Source organism: Equus caballus, chromosome 4 (genome assembly GCF_041296265.1).
Source record: "Equus caballus isolate H_3958 breed thoroughbred chromosome 4, TB-T2T, whole genome shotgun sequence".
Lineage (NCBI taxonomy): Eukaryota > Metazoa > Chordata > Mammalia > Perissodactyla > Equidae > Equus > Equus caballus.
Window position 1 is genome coordinate 39,977,669 of NC_091687.1, and position 18,368 is coordinate 39,996,036.

The 18,368-nt window shown below is 34.7% G+C and overlaps 1 protein-coding gene across 22 annotated transcripts in view; it reads left to right on the top strand.

Moving 5' to 3' along the window:
- Window positions 1-18,368, top strand: part of AKAP9 (A-kinase anchoring protein 9) — a 160,361-nt gene that overhangs the window by 128,646 nt on the left and 13,347 nt on the right. For 21 of the 22 annotated variants that reach the window (XR_011437682.1, XR_011437683.1, XR_011437685.1 and 18 more), the window contains 11 exons: window positions 2,248-2,400; window positions 2,764-2,943; window positions 3,571-4,644; window positions 5,794-5,934; window positions 6,445-6,942; window positions 7,370-7,433; window positions 7,523-7,644; window positions 8,208-8,399; window positions 8,664-8,852; window positions 16,470-16,602; window positions 17,383-17,602. Coding sequence is in view for 9 of the 22 variants with exons in the window: in XM_023638758.2 (XP_023494526.1) it covers window positions 2,248-2,400; window positions 2,764-2,943; window positions 3,571-4,644; window positions 5,794-5,934; window positions 6,445-6,942; window positions 7,370-7,433; window positions 7,523-7,644; window positions 8,208-8,399; window positions 8,664-8,852; window positions 16,470-16,602; window positions 17,383-17,602 (2,966 nt within the window). In the remaining 13 variants the exon portion in view is untranslated. The remainder of the gene's footprint in view (window positions 1-2,247; window positions 2,401-2,763; window positions 2,944-3,570; window positions 4,645-5,793; window positions 5,935-6,444; window positions 6,943-7,369; window positions 7,434-7,522; window positions 7,645-8,207; window positions 8,400-8,663; window positions 8,853-16,469; window positions 16,603-17,382; window positions 17,603-18,368) is intronic. The other variant, XM_070264246.1, reaches the window with a different exon arrangement.

Genomic DNA, 18,368 nt, shown 5'->3' on the forward strand with positions numbered 1-18,368 from the left:
TGTGTTTTGCCTTGGTGAGAAGTATTAAAGACTGTCATTCAGCATTTATTGAGCTCTTGCCAAATGTAGACCACCACTGTTCCATCGTAAAATCAGCACTGGACGTCAAGGAATCTGCTGTGTAACTAAGGAGACATACACATTTAAAAGAGATAAAAGCACTTAAAAAGAAAACACAAATAGGTACAAGTTAATGTAATCCAAACAGTTTAGATATCATTTGGTAGCTAAATTAAACAAGGTTAAAACAAATAGCTACCAGTCTATTTTTACACCTTACTAATACTCTTCTGATTTTTGGTTGTTACAGACTCAGTAATAAGACAGCCTGGGACTGAAACTAGAGTCTGGCTGAATAAGAGGAAAGAATGCCCTATAGTGTCTTTTTTGGGCATTGAAGGCTCTGTTGTGATGCCTCAAGTCAGCTACTTATAATAGGAATGTTAGTGCATTAGATCAGTGCTTCTCAAACTTTAATGTGCATATGAAGCCCCTGGGGATCTTGTTAAAATGTAGATTGTGATTCAGTAGGTCCGGGTTGGGGCTTGAGAATCTGCACATCTAACTCCTTCCCACCTGTTCTCCTGCTCCAGGGACCACACTTTGAATAACAGGGCTTTAGATCACAAAGCTAAGAATTTCACTGTAAACTGTTGTATCAAAAAAGAAGTAAATATTGTATGAAGTAGGGCAGCAATTTTGAACTTAAATATCTCTGTATGTGTTGATTTTAAAATAATACCTTGTCATCAAAAGTAGTAGTTGTAGAAGATAGGGATAGGTGTAAATACTATTATATTAGATAACTTTGAAGAAGATATAATCATAACAATTTCCCCTGATAATTATATATGCACAACTACTAAATGTACTTAAGGTTTGTCTTCTGAATTTAATACCACTGTTACAGAAAAGAAATTTAAATGTAAGTCTCAGACATTAGTTATTAGAAGCAGGATAAATGATAGTTAGGAGTGGTAAGGCTCCAGAGGTAAACTCCCCAGAGTCAAAAGCTGGCTTCACCACATACTAGCCGTGTGACCTCAGGGCAAGGTAAGATACTCCCCTCTCAGTGATGCTCTTCCTCATCTCTGAAATGAGGATTATCCTAGTCCCGATCTCACAAGGTTGTTACAGGGTTTTAAAATTATATATATATAAAGCACCTTATGCAGTGCCTAGCAGTAAATTGTCTATAATCGATGGCTATTATTACTCATATTGATACTTTTTCTGTTAAGGAAATACTAGGCTAAATGATTTTTAAGGTCTTTGCCTTACCAGTGCTAACTCATGGTTCTGATTACATGTCAGCATGTAATCAGCATATGGTCCCTTTCAAGTTCTAAGGAACAATAATGATTTCTCTGCTGCTGTCTGAGCCAGCTGCCACTAAATGCTGCTCCTGCATCTTAGGTTGCTTTTAATGTAGCAATTTTGATCATGTGGTAAATACAGATTTGGAAATCTGTTCATTAAATGTTTATTAAGTAGCTACAAAGCAGGGAGCTGTTCCTGTCCTCAAAGTTCCAGTTAAATTTTAAAATACTAACTAGCCTTTAATATTTGTCATTGGTTTCAGTCTCTAACCATCAAAGAACAATTACTTTACCATTAATGATCTGTGCATAGAAATGAGCTAAATTTCTATTGTCCTGCATATAGGAAGTCTGTAATTTTCTCCTAAAATTGTATTAGTAAACTCTTAAGCTTCTGTATTTCAGACCTAAGAATCTCACGGTTTTAGTGTCTGCCTCGCCATCCTTCTGCTTAAACAAGGCACATGGCAGCCAGACCTTTCATTGGGTTAACTCAGTCTTAATATATAGATTAAATTGAACTAGTCTCACTTGGTGGCTAAAATAACTGACTTAATTCTCTAGCTCTTTTGAGCCTTTTGATAATAACTAAACTAAGATTTAAAATGTGGATTCTTTCCCTTCTTCCCATGACTCTTCTCTGCTTTATCAGAAGATATTTTAGGTAGGAAACGGCTGCTTATATCCTTTCTCTGAAGATCTCCTCCTTGCTTTGGGCACAGTGGTTTAAGGCTGTTCAGTTTGAACATGTCTAGAAACCACACAGGGTCACCTGGCTTAGAGAAACCCCTTTCCGTTATTCTCATGGCTCACATGTTTTAAGCATACATGCTTCATAGAGCTAACACAGCACTCTTCATTCTCTCTGAACAAATAAACATTTGTATAAATTTTTTTCTCTTTCCTTTTGATAATTTTGGTACTAAAGATCACAAACTTAGAAGAGCAGTTAGAGCAGTTCAGAGAAGAACTGGAAAATAAGAATGAAGAAGTTCAGCAACTACATATGCAATTAGAAATACAGAAAAAGGAATCTACTACCCGCCTACAAGAACTTGAACAAGAAAACAAATTATTTAAGGTAATTAGTTAAGAAAAACTTTTAAATAATTCATAGTTTTCATCCTCTGTAGCCTTAGCATTGTTAATCATTTGCTAAATCCAGCTGCTAAACAATACTTAACATGGGAACGTTAGCTGCAAATGGATTTGCATGGTATTTTCAACTCAACATAAACATTTGAATTCATCATAAATGAAAATTTTTTGAGAATTTTTATCAAAATATTTTAAGAATTATTGATATACAATAACTATATGATATCTCTAATTTTTTCATTTGTACGTTTTTGGCACTATATCTTTTGTAAGAGTTAATCGAAAGAATGTTTGGAAAATCACATGTAATGATCTGTACAACTGAGATGGTTGTTTTTGTCCCTAGGATGAAATGAAGAAACTGGGATTTGCCATAAAGGAATTTGATGCTGTCTCTACTCAGGACCAACATGTACTGTTTGGGAAATTTGCTCAAATAATGCAGGAAAAAGAGGTAGAAATTAACCGATTGAATGAGCAAATTACAAAACTTCAGCATCAACTTAAAATTGCAACAGATAACAAGGTACGCTAATTCAAAATTGATTGTTACATGAAATTAAGCTAGAATTTTAAAGGGCAAAATGGTAATTTTTTCAGTTTCTCTTTGAACTTAAAAAACAAACCTTAATTCTCTCTTAGCCATTAATTTTAATTTGTTAAGACACATTGACTTAACAAGCTAATCTTTGTCCCCTTCTAATATCATCAAAGAATTATGATGTTTTTCAGGAAGTTTCTGGTGACTCAGATTTCATCATGTCATTTTAACCAAATCTATTACAAATTCTTCTATTTAGTATGAGTTAAGTAAGATAATGACCTTTGGACATCATCTTCTATAGACTTTTTATTTCAATACTTCATCCTTTTCACTTGGAACATATTGACTGTTTTACTTCTAGGAAATCGGCTACTAAAAGTGTAAATCATTTTATATTTAACAAAACTTTCCGAACACAGTTCTGAATGAGGTCCTTGTTTGATATGATGGGGCTGTTGGTCTATGTTAAAGTAATGTAGCATGTCTGAGAAGTGTATTGTTTTTGTGTGTGTGATCAGCACTTTAAGATCCTGCCCTAAAATAAAATGAAATTCCTAAAATGTAACGGTGTATTTATTGTGTATGTTACCTTTTTTTGTTAACTAATAGGTTATTGAAGAAAAAAATGAACTAATAAGGAATCTTGAAACCCAGATAGAATGTTTAATGAGTGATCAAGAGCGTGGGAAGAAAAATAAAGAAGAAGAAATAGAGCAGCTCAATGAAGTGATTGAGAAGCTTCAACAGGAATTGGCACATATTGAACAGAAGACATCAGTGGATGCCAGTTCTCTCCCAGAAGAAGCGGATAGTTTAAAACATCAGTTGGATATGGTAATAGCTGAAAAACTGGCTTTGGAACAGCGAGTAGAAACCACTAATAAAGAAATGGCCTTTACGAAAAATGTACTTAAAGAAACCAATTTTAAAATGAACCAGCTAACACAAGAATTATGCAGCTTAAAGAGAGAACGTGAAAATATGGAAAAAATCCAGACTGTACCAGAAAAAAATATTGACATGGCTATAGATCTGAGCAAACACAAACCTGAGCTAGAAGTAGTCCTTCCTGATGATGCTCTTAAACCCCTGGTAAATCAGACTTACGTCAAATCTTTTGAAGAAAACAGCAAAGTTTCCATAAGCAGTTTGGAAACAAAGGTGCTACAGCTTGAGAGCATTATTAGCGCAAAGGACTTGGAACTTACCCAGTGTTATAAACAAATAAAGGACGTACAAGAAAAAGGCCAGTCTGAAACAGAAATGCTTAAAAAGAAGATTGTAACCCTGCAGAATCTACTTGAGGAAAAGGTTGCTGCTGCTCTTGTGAGTCAGGTCCAACTTGAAGCAGTTAAGGAATATGCAAAATACTGTCAAGACAAACAAGCAATTTCATTAGAACCCGAAAGAGCACATATACAGAATTTGAATCAACTCACAGAAAATGAGATGGAGTCAAATGTGTTAGCATTAACCTTGAGAATATCAGAATTAGAAAGCCAGGTGGTTGAAATGCAGGCTAGTTTGATTTTAGAAAAAGAACAAGTAGAAATTGCAGAGAACAATGCTTTGGAGAAAGAAAAGAAGCTACTAGAATTACAGAAGTTATTGGAGGACAATGAGAAAAAACAGGGAGGGAAAGAAAGGAGAAGAAGCCCTCAAGGAGATTTTGAAGTTCTCAGGGTTAGTTTGTATTTGATTTTTTTTCATTTGAATACCCTAAAAAACTCTCGTTTCCTTTGTTGCTTAAGCTGATTGCTAATTTACTAAATTAAACACGGTGTTCTTACATCGCATGATTAATATATAAAACGTTTTCATAAAAATACTTCTATTCTGTACAGTCTTATTATTATTACTAGAATAATGTAAACTGTATTTTGTGGTCTTCAAATCATGATATTTATTTCACTAGCATACTCATTAAGTAGTGCAGTCAGAAGCAACTTAGAAAGATGAAGTTTAGCAGATGTCCTCTAGAACTTGTGTAGGTTTTTTTTCCTTTCCCCCTAATATGCATGTCATGTGATCATCCCTTTTAAGTAATGAAAATATCAAAATATATTAGTATTCTGCTGAATGAAGGCATGAGTGATGAGTCATTAGCTTTTGCAAATTTTATACTTGGTAGATTTCATCCTTTTCTAGGAAAAATTTGTATTTCACCTTTGTAAGTCTGGTTGTGTAAGGATCTGAAATTGCAGGTATTTCTTTGCATGGAACAGATATGAGAGGACTTTAATTTTCATGTTCTCACTTTATGTATTTACAATTTTGAATAGTAAATGTGCAGTCTTATCTCAATACCAGGAGATTAACTGATATATCAGGATTCCATAAATATTTAATATATTTCACAAAGGATAATAATTCTTTCCATTTACCTAGGCTTTTTCCTCCTAGCTCACTGGACCCATAAATGGTAGTAATGTTAAAATAGTAATATGACTTTCCATATATATAAAACTTCTAAGAAATATCTTAGTACACCTGGTTATCTTTTGAGGAAAGTGATATAAACATGAAAGTTTTTTGAAGGTTACAAAAAATATTTTTACTAATAATTCATAAATTTTTAGGATATAAACTAATGACCTGATTTACCTTTTATTCCCAGAAAACCATTCTTTTTTTTTTTTTTACTATCTCAAGAATATAAAATAATAGTTCTGAAGAAGTTTTCCTATTTGTTGAAAAAACACATATCATTTCAACTCCTTTTATCTTATAGGCAGTCGTTCCTAGAAAGCATCATTAGACTATGTAAGTGCCTTGAAATCAGCCATAATTTTTGAAAATTACGTGTTTCTTATGTTTTCCACTGCCATTCAGACAACTACTAAGCTAACTCATACCAATGAAGAAAGTGGATTTTTTGGTCAACTTGAGGCTCTTAGAGCTGAGTCAGCAGCTACCAAAGAAGAACTTGCCACGTACAGAGAGAAGGCAGAAAAGCTTCAAGAAGAGCTTTTGGTAAGATAAGTAACATGACTCCTAATGGACTTATTTCTACTAATCTTAATTTCATTTCCAAGTATATTCTCTTCTGTAAAAACAAACCCAGATCCATAACTTAAAAGCTAGAGAAAAATCAAGTCTTTTGTGAACTTGATGGAAAGTTCCATTATCATAAATTTGTCTACTAGCATCTTCTTGCTTGGTTTTCCTTGGAATCTTTGTTAGGAGGATGCCTTTAATGTCCAGACTGTTAATAAAGGAGGAGAAAGAAAGATGAGAACTGTATATCCCATGAGAACCCAAAGTACAGACTGATGAAATGATTTCGTTTCTGTGGTGATTTATGACAATATGGTAATCTATATACAAATATATATGGAAACTGGGTGTTTCTGAAATTTTTTTTATTATTACTATTCTGAGAAAAATAAACACATTACCATGAATTATACTTTCCCTCTACCTAAGTTCTACATTCAGTATTTTAAACCTGCATATTCTACTGTTCTATTCATTATGTTTTAGGTAAAAGAAACAAATATAGCATTTCTCCAGAAAGATTTACTCCAAGTTAGAGATCAACTGACAGAGGCAGAAGAGAAATTATCCTGCTTCTCAGAAAAAGAAGATAAGACCTCGGTCTTACATGAACATGAAAACAGAAAGGTCCGCATATTAGAGCCACTTCCTATTAAAGTGGGTAAAAGCTCTGCATCCCAGACTGAGGGGACTGTCAAAGTTAATAATAGCAATCAGACTCCACAAATTCTTGTTAGAAACGCAGGAATCCAAATTGATTTACAGAATGAATGTTCATCAGAAGAAGTCACTGAAATAATCAGTCAGTTTACTGAAAAAATCGAGCAGATGCAGGAACTACATGCTGCTGAAATTTTGGATATGGAATCCAGACATATTTCAGAAACGGAAACCTTGAAGAGGGAACACTATGTTACTGTTCAGTTACTGACAGAGGAATGTGGTGCCCTGAAGGCAGTGATACAGTGTCTGAGATCTAAAGAGGTATTGGTTTTCCTAATAATGTTTTTTCAACATTCTATGATTTTTTTCCCAAAATCCTCAGCTTTTAAGAAAAAGAAATTTGAGGCAATCTCTTCCTTATGGTAAAATTACAATTTTAAATCTTTCCATTATGTAGAGTCAGATAATAACTTAGCACAAAGTTCCTGTGCAGATTTGGAACCTGATGTTATCGTTCCTTAATTCATGAATGTCTCTTATTATTATAGTAATATCCATGAAGAAAAACATTAAAGACTTCTTGTAAACCATGGATAGTTTCATTTATTATGAAAGGTGTGATAGATTTGATTGAGGGTTTTTTTGTTTTTGTTTTTTTGACAGCGTTGCAAAAGAACACTGCTATTCATTGGACCCTATTTTTATTAAGTCAAAAAACGATATGTGTTTTTTTGTTTTCTCTAATTAGGGATCCTCAGTTCCTGAATTAATACATTCTGATGCTTACCAAACTAGAGAAATATGTTCCAGTGGTAAGTTATATAAATTTCTGGAATTTTCATTGTGCTTATTTAAAAAGTGTTTGTTTCTTTTCAGTAGTCATTGGTTTTCTTTATTTTAGATTCTGGATCAGACTGGGGTCAGGGAATTTATCTTACACAAAGTCAGGGATTTGACACAGCATCAGAAGGCCAAGGAGAAGAAGGTGAAAATTCAACGGATTTATTTCCGAAGAAAATAAAGGTACTAAAATACAGGTAGCTTTTAGTAAAACTTAGCCAATGTGGTTTCTATATTGAACACAGTAGTTTATTAGTAGTTATATAGGAAGATCCACTCTGAAGAGAGAATTGTATAGCTAAAATGAACTTTGGGAAGCTGTTTACTTGTATTTCCATATTTTGCAGATAATAAACTACAATATATTTAATAGTTATTTGTATAAAGGTCTTTTGAGAATAATTTTTATGCCTGATGTTTTCATTTGCCAAAATTATTAAAGCAGTCTCAAGGACTAGAAGTTAGTTATCTCCTACGTATTTCTTTTGGTCAAATTAGTGGCTAATCGATAAATCCAAGAACCACACATTAAATAAATAGAAGGAACTTAGAGATGAGAGCCACGCAAAGTCACAGAGCATAGGAAGAAGGCATTCACTGTTGGTGAGCTGTGTTTCCTGTCTGCAGTGGCTTTTCTGAATAGATCTAACTAGATAAACTGTCTTGCTTCAAATGTAGTCTGAAGCAAGACTTTGCAATCTCTGAAGAAGTTGTTATAATTCTGGCTTTGGGGTTTTGGTTTCTAGGGATTACTGAGAGCTGTCCATAATGAAGGCATGCAGGTACTCTCTCTCACTGAGTCTCCCTACAGTGATGGAGAGGACCATTCTGTTCAGCAAGTTTCAGAATTTTGGCTAGAAGAGAGAAGAGCTTACCTCAGTACGATCTCATCTCTTAAGGATTTAATTACCAAAATGCAAGAACAAAGAGAAGCCGAGGTACTCAAAGAATATTATGCATCTAAATAGTTTTATATTATTTTTATCGATAATAAGGCACTCAACAACTTAAATTATCTTTTATGGTGCTTTTTTACATGAATTACTATATATTGTTTGAATACCCCAAAACACACTTGAAAATAAATTTATATGCTCTTAAACTTTTAGTATTTATTTTGGTTAGTGGATTAATATCCTTTTTAGAATGTTTTTAAAACATGCTTATTTGAAAACTAACTTTTGTTTTTTATACTCTGCTAGGTGTTTGATAGTTCTCAACCTCACAAGAGCTTCTCAGACTGGCGAGGTGAACTTCTGCTTGCCCTTCAGCAAGTTTTCTTAAAGGAGCGCAGTGTTTTAATAGCCGCATTTCAGACTGAGCTAACAGCTCTAGGTACTAGAGATGCAGTTGGATTATTAAACTGTTTGGAAAAGAGAATACAAGAACAGGTATAAAAATGAAATTTTAAACAATACACTAGAAGAAAGAATGCTTTTTAATAATAATTAGAGAGTTATTGACTAGAGTAAGTCTGAAGGTTAAAATTTTAACACAGCCACCAAGAATATTTAGAAGAAAACTTATTTGTTCTTAAGTGCTGTCAAGTCGGCTCCAACTCCTGGCGACCCTATGAATGAATGATGTTCACAACGTCCTGTCCTCAGCAGCCCTACTCAGCTTCCATAGACTCGTGCCTATGGATTTCTTTATGCAGCCAGTCCATCTCGCATTTGCTCTTCCTCTTTTCCTGCTGCCTTCTACTTTTCCCAGAATTATTGTCTTTTCCCTTGAATCCTGCCTTCTCACGATGTGCCCAAAGTAGGACAGCCTCAGTTTTACCATTTTTGCCTCAAGCAATAGTTCAGGCTTGATTTGCTCTAGGAGCCACTCGTTCGTCTTTCTGGCAGTCCAGTGTATCTGTAGAGCCCTCCTCCAACACCATGTTTCAAATGAGTCAGATTTTTTTCCTATCAGCCTTCTTCCCTGTCCAGCCTTCGCACCTGTGCATAGTAATTGGGAATACAAGGATGTGGATACTCTTGGCCTTAGTCTCTTCCTTACACTTGATGATCTTTCCTAGTTCTTTCAGTGCTGCCCCTCCGAGTTTCTGTCTTCTCTTGATTTCTTGACTACAGTCTCCATTTAAATTGATGACTGAACCAAGGTAAACAAAATCTTTAACAATTTCGGTGTCTTCATTGTCTACTTTAAAGTTTTGTAATTCTTCTTAGTCATAATTTTTGTCTTTTTTATGTTCAAATGCAGTCCTACTTTGGTACTTTGTTTTTGTCAGAAGTTGTTTCAAGTCCTTGCTACTTTCTGGCAATAGTATAGTGTCATCTGCATACCTTAGATTGTTGATATTTCTTCTACCAATTTCCACTCCTTCATCTGAGTCTAGCCCAGTTTTTCTTTTTTCGTTTTGTTTTTAAAGACTATCCAAGACCAGTCTTAGACCTGCCACATCCTTCTACCAGATCTAGAATTTCCTGTTGGTATTCCGTTTTTTTAAAGGTATGCTTTTTGGTGAAGAATATTGGCCCTGAGCTAACATCTATTGCCAATCTTTTTTTTTTTCCCTCTCCCCAAAGTCCCAGTACATAGTTGTATATCCTAGTTGTATGTCCTTCTAGTTTTTCTACGTGGGATGCCACCACGGCATGTCTTGATGAGCAGTGTGTAGGTCCGCACCCAGAATCCAAACGAGTGAACCTCGGGCCGCCAAAGCAGAGCATGTGAACTTAACCACTACATCACTGGGCTGGCCCCCTAGCCCTGTTTTTCATATGACATCTTCTGCATACAGCTTAGATAGATAGGGAGATAAAATGTACCCTTGTCTGACACCTTAGCCTATAGGAAACCATTCTTTCTCTCCACATTCTGTCCTGACAGTGGCTTCTCAATACAGGTTACTCATCAGGACAATCAAGTGCTGAGGCATGCACATTTCTTATAGAGCAGCCCATAGCTTTTCATGATCCACGCAGTCAAAGGCTTTACTGTAGTCTATAAAACATAGATTAACCTTCTGAAATTCTTAGGAGCACTCCAGTAGCCAATGAATCATCACAATTAGATCTCACGTATTTTTCCGTTTTTGAAATTCAGCTTGAACATTAGGCATTTCTTGCTCCATATAAGGCAAGAACCTTTGTTGCAGCACCCTGAGCATCACTTTTCTTGCATGGGAAGTTAGAGCAATGGTCCTATAGTCACTGCACTCCCTGGCATTTCCTTTCTTGGGGATTGGGATATATAGTGAGCGTTTCCAGTCTATAGGCCTTTGTTTTGTTTTCCATTTTTGTTGGTATATTCGTGTTAGGATTTTGACAGATTCAGTCTCTGTGGCTTGAATTAATTCTATTGATATTCCATCTACCCCTGGTGACCTATTTCTTCCCACTGCTTTCAGGGCAGCTTCCACTTCACTTTCTAGGATTACTGGTTCTTCCTCATAGGAATCTGCTTCAAAGGAATCTGTCATCCTTTCATCTCTTCTGTCTAGATCTTCAGTTTACTGTTTCCACTTTCCGTTCGTTTTCTCCTGAACAGATAGTTTGCTTCCCTGTTGGTCGTTCAGCATTCCTAATCTAGGTTTAAATTTCCCTTTGATTTCTTGGATCTTATGGAAGAGACCCCTTCTTCCTTTTCTGTTGTTCTCTTCTGTCTCTTTGCATTGGCCATTTTAGGAGTTCTCTTTATCTCTAGGTGACAGTCGCTGAAAAGCTGCGTTCAGGATTCTAATCCTGCTTTTGTCACCTTTTACTTTTGCTTCTCACCTGTCCTTAACAAGTTTTGGTGTTTCTTCTGTCATCCATCTCGATTTTGCTTTTCTTTTTACTTCAGGCATTGTCTTTTTGCCTTCCTTCTTAATATTTTTAGATTCAGTCCATGGTTCTTCTGCTTCTTGGTCAATTAGGTTTAACAGTGCAAATCTGTTTTTCATATGGACTTTAAATTCATCGGGAATGTTGTTTATGTTATATTTTGGCACTACAATTCTTTTAGTGCTCTTCTTCAACTTTACTGTGATATTGGATATGAACACTTCACGGTCAGCACCACATTCCGCACCTGGTCTTGTTTTGGCAGGGAGAATACAGCTTCTCCATCTCCTACTTCCAATTGCATAGTCTGTTTGACTTTCACATTGGCCATCTGGTGATGTTCACGTATACAGTCGTCTGTTTCGTTGCTTGAAGCGTGTGTTTATGACAGACAGATTGTTGGCTTCGCAGAAATTCTCGAGCAACTACCATGCTTCGTTTCCGACCCCTAGTCCAAATTTTCCGATGATGTTTGATTCTTCTTTATTTTCCACTTTTGCATTCTAGTCACTTATAACTCTCAGCATGTCTTGTTTTGATGTATGGTCATTTTTTCTTGGATACTTGCATAAAAATTTATTACCTTAAATGTTTTATCTTGCATTAGAAAATTAAAAAGACTGAATATTAATGAGCTAATCATCCCATTTAGGAAGTTAAAAGAGCAATGGAATAATCCCAAAGAAACTAGAAGGAATAAGATAACAGTCACTTCTCATTATATGTAATAGTTAGAGTCTCTAAAGTTGCTTTAAATGCTGAGCCATTGCTACTAGGGGCAATACATGGGTAGGTTCCTGTGAGCCCCTAGTCACAACATTTTTGTCAACCAATCAATAGATGACCTTGTTTTATGTGTGTTTCTGATTGACGCCTTATTTATTAAATATTGCTGATTCATTAATGTTGAACTCATGGCCAATAGCTCTCTAACTCATGCCTAAGCAGTGCTCATCTAACACCTGTATTTTCTCCATAAAAAACATGACAGCTGGTGCTGGCCCAAAGGCATAGTGGTTGGGTTCGCATGCTCCACTTCAGTGGCCTGAGGTTCACAGATTCAGATCCTAGGCGTGGACCTACACACCATTCATCAAGCCATGCTGTGGCAGCATCCCACATACAAAATAGAGGAAGGTTAGCAGAGATGTTGGCTCAAGGACAATCTTCCTCAAGCAAAAAGAGGAAGATTGACAACAGATGTTAGCTCAGGGTGAATCTTCCTCAGCAAAAAAAAAAAAAAAAAAAAAAGGAATGAAAATGGGATCATAACTAAATATATAGTTGAGATATAAAAATAGAATATTATGAATAATTTTATGTAAATTAAAAACTTGGGTGAAATGGATAGACTTTCTGGAAAAATATTATTTATCAAAATTCATTCAGGAAGAAATACCCTGAAAAGACCTATAACTAGTAAAGGAATCAAATCAGTAGTTAAAAATCTTCTTGTAGCACTTAGCACCAAGATCTTGATTTTTCACTACATTCTCCATTAGAAGTAAATAAGACTCCTTGGAGAAATGGCACATTCCGGGGCTGGAACAAGGAAGTACAAGATGAACCTGGAATATCTTGTTTTGCTGACAAATAAGGAATTGTTCAAAGAATGAAGAAGATACGTCAAAAGGTCACAGAACACAGCCTGAAGGAATTCCAACTAGCCAAATTTAGGACAATTTGAACATCAAATTAAGTAAGATAGTGACAGATTATAAACCAAAGAGTAAAATAAGAATTCATAAATTCATACTAATATAAATAAATGAATAAAAATTCTTTCTTACAGTAGAATGCCAACCAGTGTGTAGAAGAAATGATAGAATTAGTAAATCACTAATTCATTAAACACTATGGTAATAATCGACCAAATAAAGTGAGTATGAAAAAGTTTGATCAGGAAAGTGTATTTACATAGTCTCAAAGTAAGTCTCCAGAAAATCCTTTTTAATTACAAAAGGAAAAGTAATAACTTTATAGTAGAGAAACCCTGCTTAACCAAGTGATCAGAGTTGATATCACCAGTAAGGGAACACGCTGACATTGAGTACTTCCTGATATAAAGGTTGTAACATCACTTTTGTGGTACTTCTGTTAAATGCATAACCAAAATCTACTCATAGGGAAATATTGGACATAAACAAATTGAGGGCACTACACATCTCTCAAAATGGCCAAAATAAAAATTAGTGACAGCACAAAGTGCTGAGAGGATACAGAGAAATTGCATCTCATACATTGCTGAAAGGAATGTAAAATGGGAGAGCCACTCTGCAAAATGACCTGGCAGTTTCTTATAAAGTTAAATATATATTTACCATACAACCTGGAAGTCACACTCATAGGCATTTAATCAGATATGAATACTTATGTCTCCATAAAAACTATGTATCAGTATTCATAGCAGTCTTATTTATAATAGCCAGAAACTGGAAACAACCCAAATGTCCTTTGATAGGTGAATGGATGAGTAAACTAGGACATCCATACAATGAAATACTACTTGGCAATTAAAAAGGAACAAACTGTTGCAAGACTTTTGTGTGTTATATAACCCTCTTGAAATGACAAAATTATAGTGATAGAGAACGGATCAGTGATTATCAGGGCTTAGGAGTGGGGAGAGGATGAAACAGTTCTATATCTTGATTGTGGTGGTGGTTACATGAACCTATATACATATATACATATGATAAAATTTCCTGGTACTGTATACCAAGAAAAAGAATGAATGCATGTAAAAACTAATGAAATCTGAATAAACCCTATAATTTAAGTAGTATTGCACCAATTTCAGTTTCCTGGGTTTGGTAATGTACTATAGTTATGTAAGATGTTATCAGGAAAGCTGGCTAAAAGGGTACACAGGGACTTTGTCTCACATTATTTCAAAATAAAAAGTTTTTAAAAATTGAGGGACATGCTACAAAATAACTAGGTCACAAAAGAAAAAGGGTCATCACTTTTTTCCCCCTTTTGCTATTAAGGACATTTGGCAAAATTTGAATGAACTTTGTTCATTAGATGGCAGTATTGTTTTCATGTTAATTTCCGCATTTGATAATGGTACTGTGGTTTGTAAAAGAATGTTCTTGTTTTTAGGAAATATACACTGTGGTTTTTAGAGGTAAAGGGGCATCTGTCTGCAACGTGTCTTCACACATTTTGGGAAAGAAAAATAATCATATGTGCATGTATTTGTGTAGATATACACACACAGGTATATAAAGAGAGAGAGTGTGTGAGAGAGAGAATGATAAAAATGGTTAACATTTAGGGAATTTGGATGAGGGTATGCGGGAATCCTTGCGCAATTTTTGGAGCTTTTCTGTAAGTCTGAAATTGTCAAAATATAAAATTAAAAACAATTTTTAAAAAATCTCTCCATAAGAATTACACCAAGCCCAAATGGTTTTACAGGTAAAATCTACCAAATATTCAAAGAATAGCAAATTCCAGTTTTATATACATGCTCTCCATTTTTGGATGAGTGGGGAAATGCCCTATCTTTTTGTCAGGAAGTTAGTATAACCCTGTTACCAAAATCAGACAAAGATAATACAAGAAAGAATAATAATAGGCCTATTCTATTCATGAACATAGATGCAGAAATCCTAAACAAAATACTAACAAACCAAATCCACCAATGTATATTCTTTAAAGACACGACCACCTTACACTTAGCCAGGGATACCAAGGTAGCATACATACCATTAAAAATAATTCATGTAATTCATTACTTTAACAAGTTAAAGGGGAAAGGGAAAAGAAAAATCATCTCAAGAGAGACAACAAATAAGCAAAATGAAGAAATTCATACTTGAAAATACTTTAAAAGAAATAAACAAAAAATAAAAAGGAATTTCTTAAACTAAATAAAAGGTTTATCTAACACAAACCTACGACAAGCATGATACCTGATAGTTAAATGATAGAAACATTTCTTTTTTTTTTTTTAAAGATTGGCACCTGAGCTAACATCTGTTGCCAATCTCTTTTTTTTCTTCTTCTTCTCCCCAAAGCCCCTCAGTACATAGTTGTATATTCTAGTTGTAGGTCCTTCTGGTTGTGGCATGTGGGACGCCACCTCAGTGTGGCCTACCTAGTGGTGCCAGGTCCACCCCAGGATCCAAACCCTGGGCTGCCAAAGCAAAGTGCACAAACTTAACCACTCGGCCACAGGGCTGGCCCCAATAAAAACATTTCTTAATAAAGGGTTCAGTAATCTGTTCAGCCTTATCCTAAAGATCTAGCTAGCACAGCAAAGCAAGAAAAATAAATGAAATAAATAAGGATTGGGGCTGGGGGAGACCCCCCATGTACTTACATAGAAAACCAAAAAGAATCTACACAGAGACGTAGAATTTATAAGAAAGTTTGGTAATGCTGCTGGAAGTAAGATCAAGAGGTAAGTAAAAATCTGATTTCTCAACAACAAACAAAATGTAATTTTAAAAATAAATATTTGCAATAGTATTAAATGGAAAAATTCCTAAAAGTACACAGACTACCAAAAGTAACTCATGAAAAATAGAAAATCTGAACAGGCTTTTAATAAAGAGTTAAATTAGTAATTTTAAAACTTCTCAAAGAAAAGCTAAGGATCAAGTGGCTTCACTGGCAAATTCTACCAAATGTTTAAAGAAGAATTAATACCAATCCTTCACAGACTCTTCCCAAAAAAAGAAGAGACGGGAACACTTCCCAACCCATTCTCTAAGGCCAGCATTGCTGTGATTCCAAAACTAGACAGACATCACAAGAAAAGAAACCTACAAACCCCAAATAGCCAATGAGAATAAAACAACCAATGAAAAAATGGACAAATGATACAAACGAAGGACAATAAAGAGGATCCAATAAATATAAGATGCTCAAAATGTAATGTATTATTCATACTGTGGAGTACTATAGAACATTGAAAATAAGTGAAATAGAGTGACGTGTGTCAACTTGGGTGGTTCACCAACATGTTAAGTGAAAAAGGCATATGACACTAAGATAAATACAATATGGTGCTATTTATATAAACTTTTAAAATATTTTGAATTCTTCAAAAATAAATGTAAAGATTAATAACTAAAAAGTAAATCCTAATGAGCAGGAAGAGAAAATTAATATCTTTCAAAATTTTACTATGTGTGTTCCATTCATTCTTCTTCAGACTTCCTAGTTCTTAATTTTATTGTCTTTACAACTCTTTCACTTGGATTTTTACCTTGATTGTTACAGGGTGTTGAGTATCGCGCAGCTATGGAATGTCTCCAGAAAGCAGACAGAAGGAGTTTATTATCTGAAATTCAAGCACTGCGTGCTCAAATGAATGGTAGGAAAAGAGAACAAGAAAATGATCAACCAAGCCAAGGTGTGTTTTATGACGAGCTTATATGGTGACACAATACATGAATAATATTTCACTGTTTCATTTCTTCCTGTTATTATTCAGTTGAAACACATTTCCTCTTAGTCACACCTTCTTCTCGTTCTTATAACATCAAGGAGATAATCTACATTAATTACTCTAGGGATTAAGGGATTATCTGATTGGTATTCAACTCCTGTGTTTAATGTAAAAGGATCCTTGCCTTGATCTGGTTGTTTAGCCCATTAAGTTCATTATCTTTGTTTTTAAGCTCTATATGAGAATACTCACCTAAAAGAAAAAGAAATCCATAATGAGAGTAACTTTCTTTTTTAATCCTTTTTTTATTGTGAATTGTAGCATACATACAGAAAAGTGCCAAACACAAAAATACACAGTATAACAAATTATTAAGTGCATATCTGGAAACATCACCTATACCAAGTATCCCAGAAGCTCCCTTCCCAAACACATGCTTCTCCTATTTATAGTATTGTGTGAACATTTAAAGGGTTTTTTTTAATTTCAAATCTTGTATCCATTAATATGTTCTGTTAAACTTTTCTCATCCTTATATATTTACAGTTCTGATATATTGACCGTTATCACTGTGAGGAAAAGTATATTTATATAAATTGCTAAATTGCTAGCTTTTTAGGACTATAATCTTTTCACATTTGCTTTGTAGTATCTCCTAAATTACAAATCAGTACTTATCAACAAAATATAAACCCAATATGAGTGGCTAGATCATACTTTAAATATTATTACTTTTCCATTTAGAACTCTTGGAATATAATATGCAGCAGAAGCAGTCTCAGATCCTGGAGATGCAAGTGGAGCTGAGTAGTGTGAAAGACAAAGCAACAGAATTACAAGAACAGCTGAGTTCTGAGAAAATGGTGGTTGCCGAACTGAAGAGTGAACTTGCACAAACAAAATTGGAACTAGAAACAACACTCAAAGCACAGCATAAGCACCTAAAGGAATTAGAGGCATTTAGGTGTGCCAAGCTTTCTTATATAAACCTGTATTAGTAAAGAAATTCAAGTAATTATGTCATAGACATTGCACAGATCCTACAAAAACATAACATTGTACATGATGTTTAAATAGCATGAAACTGTTATTTATGGGGAAAACTACAGTGGATAGGAAAAATGCCAAATGATAAACTCATGAGTAGATATTGCCATATTCTTTACTGTAACTTCAGTTCTACTTCAGGCTTCTTGTTGTATGAGATATATAATTTTGAGGGGCTGGCCCCATGGCCGAGTGGTTGAAGTTCCACATTCCACACTGGTGGCCTGGGGCCTGGGGTTCACAGGTTGAGATCCCAGGTGAGGACCTATTCCACTCATCAGCCATGCTGTGGAGACATCTCACGTACAAAGTAGAGGAAGATTGGCACAGATGTTAGCTCGGGGCGACTCTTCCTCACAGAAAAAAAAAAAAAAGATACATAATTTTGACCTTTATTTTACCACCAAGTAATTTGAATTGATTTTTATGATCTCAACAGGATTCATGGTTCAGTTAGCTAAAATATGCAAAATGTTTTAAAAGATAATGCTTGTAAACACAATAAATTTGTTAGTGTAAATACAGAGATACTCTGCTTGCCAAGAACACATTATAGATACAGTCATTCTTTATTTTGAATATTGGTTTCACACACACAAACATACATGGCAATTCCCATGTTCAGTAAAAGAGAAAAGAAAATGTTTAGTATTAATATTCTTTTGTAGCAATAAATTGTTTGC